The 2,500-nt window shown below is 40.2% G+C and overlaps 1 protein-coding gene across 1 annotated transcript in view; it reads left to right on the top strand.

The window, feature by feature from the left end:
• Window positions 1–2,500, top strand: part of LOC119578351 (epidermal retinol dehydrogenase 2-like) — an 8,156-nt gene that overhangs the window by 5,319 nt on the left and 337 nt on the right. Inside the window, exons 6-8 of the mRNA XM_037925949.1 lie at window positions 493–622; window positions 1,071–1,188; window positions 2,228–2,353. Coding sequence (XP_037781877.1) covers window positions 493–622; window positions 1,071–1,188; window positions 2,228–2,353 — 374 coding nt within the window. The remainder of the gene's footprint in view (window positions 1–492; window positions 623–1,070; window positions 1,189–2,227; window positions 2,354–2,500) is intronic.

Here is a 2,500-nt window from a genome sequence, read left to right as displayed (position 1 = left end):
ATGATTTGTGAGATTTATGATTTATGAGATTTCTGAACATCGTGGAGGTATTGTAGGTGTGTTTATGGTATGCTTGAAATTTTTTTTAATAACGTGGTATAGCTTATCGGAGTTTTTATCCTAATATTTTTTTGTTTTGGTTAGTTTTGGCAACATTATTATTTCAGTGTTAGTGTGCGGTTGCTAATTTCCTGAAAGAACATAACTTAAGAAAGAAATTTAATCACAGCTTTCAGCCCAGAGTGAATTGCAAATGTCTTTCTCCAACTGTACTCACAGATAGCACTCTCTGCTGCTTTTTTTTTAAGGAAACACGATATCTTGATCAGCTGTACCCACGAACAAAAAGTGACAGTAGAACAAAAGTAATAGGAAGATATTCTATTTCAATCCCCATTACCTTTAACCAATCACACCCGCAAACGAAAGCCGACATCATTCGTTAAAGCCTCATAGAACAACAGCGGGATAATTTCTCCCTTCGTGTGTCAGGTGACGAGAGAATTCCTGGGCAACATGATAGACCTCGGCCGCGGACACGTCGTGAGCGTGTCGTCCATCCTCGGCTTCATGGGGAGGAACTACGTCGTGCCTTATTGTGCCTCCAAATTCGGCGTCAAAGGTAAGTCTCCATCTAGGAAAGGTAGGTTTGTTTCCCTTACTATAAGCGCGGTTGGTTATTGGCTTTACTTGGGCGTGACAATTATTGTTCTTATTACCGTGGTAGGTCTTGTTAATGCATGTTTTCATTAGTACTGACATTAGCAATAATGACAGTAATAAAGATGATAATGATGTTAGTGAGATAAAGGTCATAATGATAAATGATATAACATAAATGCTAAGAGGATTAGTAATATTAATTTCATTATCATCGCCATTATTCCTATCACTCTATTCATCATAATTATCAATAGAAACTCCTGTCATCATCCTAACCATAATTATCCATATAACTATCATCATTAACATCACCACCCCATCACCAACACAAGTAAGCTTCCACAACTGATATCCTTCACCGCCAACGCTGCTCACCAACCATAATCCGGCTTCTCCTCCTCCTGCAGGCATGACGGAGGCCCTGGCGGAGGAGGTGCGGAAGTCGGGGAAGGGGCAAAGCATCTGCGTCACGGCCGTCCATCCCTTCCTCATCTCCAATGTCAGTGACGTGAAGCCGAACCTCAAGTGAGTCACAAATGCGCCGTCACTGGCTTAATCGGTATATTAGTCGCGTGGGATATTTTAACCGTATAAATTATCCCTTTCCTGGGTATTAGGTGTAGGCATTGGCAGGGCTGTGGAGTCGGTACTCAAAGCACCCGACTCCGCCTCCGACTCCGATCCCTTGGTATAATAATTTATTAAAAATGGAGTTCACAACAACTACAGGCTACCTTTTAACCCCATGTCCTCAGAGGTTTGAGTCAAATGGTTATAGCTATGCTACTGTGGCCTTTTTATTCTGTATTTTTGAAGAAAAAAAAAATCATGCTTTTAAAAATTACATATAGTAGTATGACAAAATGAAAGTAGTATGATTTTTCATTCTTTCAAATGGAAATAAAGTGTGCGATATGTTTAAAAAGTGGATTTTTTGAGATTTATGTTGAGGTAGGAGTCGAAGTCGGGAGATTTTTACCAACTCCGACTCCAGCAACACCAAATTCCTTCTGACTCTGACTCCACGGCCCTGGACATTGGTGCCGTGATGGCACTCTACTCAAGCCTGGATTCATTTATGCTTTTATTTTAAAGATTCAATTTGATACCAGAGAAGAAGCATAAGCAAATTTGATAGATAGGCTTCAGAAAGTAGATATCACGAAAGGTAATTACGGTGAATATATATTAAAGCAATTCCACAAACGATACATTTATAAAGTAATGTGTTGCATATAAATAGGTTTAGCTATATACTTCATAGGAAAAGGTAATTATGAGTCTTAATAAGAGAAAAAAGCAAGAGTGAAATGGTAGTGAAGTGAACGCATCCATGGGGGTATTTATATGGTTGTGGTTACACCCAGGGTTTATAGACTAAGTAGGTCTGCTATAGACCTTGACTTCACGTCTTTCGCATGTAACAAATCCACGTCAAACGCGCGCACACACACACACACACACACACACACACATACACACACACACACACACACACACGCGCGCGCGCGCGCGTATATCTATATATATTCCCAACTGTAGAAGTCGAGTCCCCATCGCACAGGTTCCCGTCACTGTTTGAGGTTCTGACGCCCACCGAGGCCGCCAGGAGGATCATCCGAGGCGTCAGGAGGAACCAGGAGGAGCTGTTCCTTCCCGAAAAACTCAAACCTCTGATGGTGATGTCGAAGTAAGTCGTCATCGCGTTTGGTCATGGAGTGATAGTCATGTCATTATTGATTGTAGACTTTGTTTTCATCACAGTGATGCATGGTGCATATATATATATATATATATATATATATATATATATATATATATATATATATATATATAT

This window comes from Penaeus monodon, chromosome 11 (genome assembly GCF_015228065.2).
Source record: "Penaeus monodon isolate SGIC_2016 chromosome 11, NSTDA_Pmon_1, whole genome shotgun sequence".
Taxonomy (NCBI): domain Eukaryota; kingdom Metazoa; phylum Arthropoda; class Malacostraca; order Decapoda; family Penaeidae; genus Penaeus; species Penaeus monodon.
Note: the sequence above shows the minus strand (reverse complement) of the source record. Positions and strands in the feature narration are given on the sequence as shown.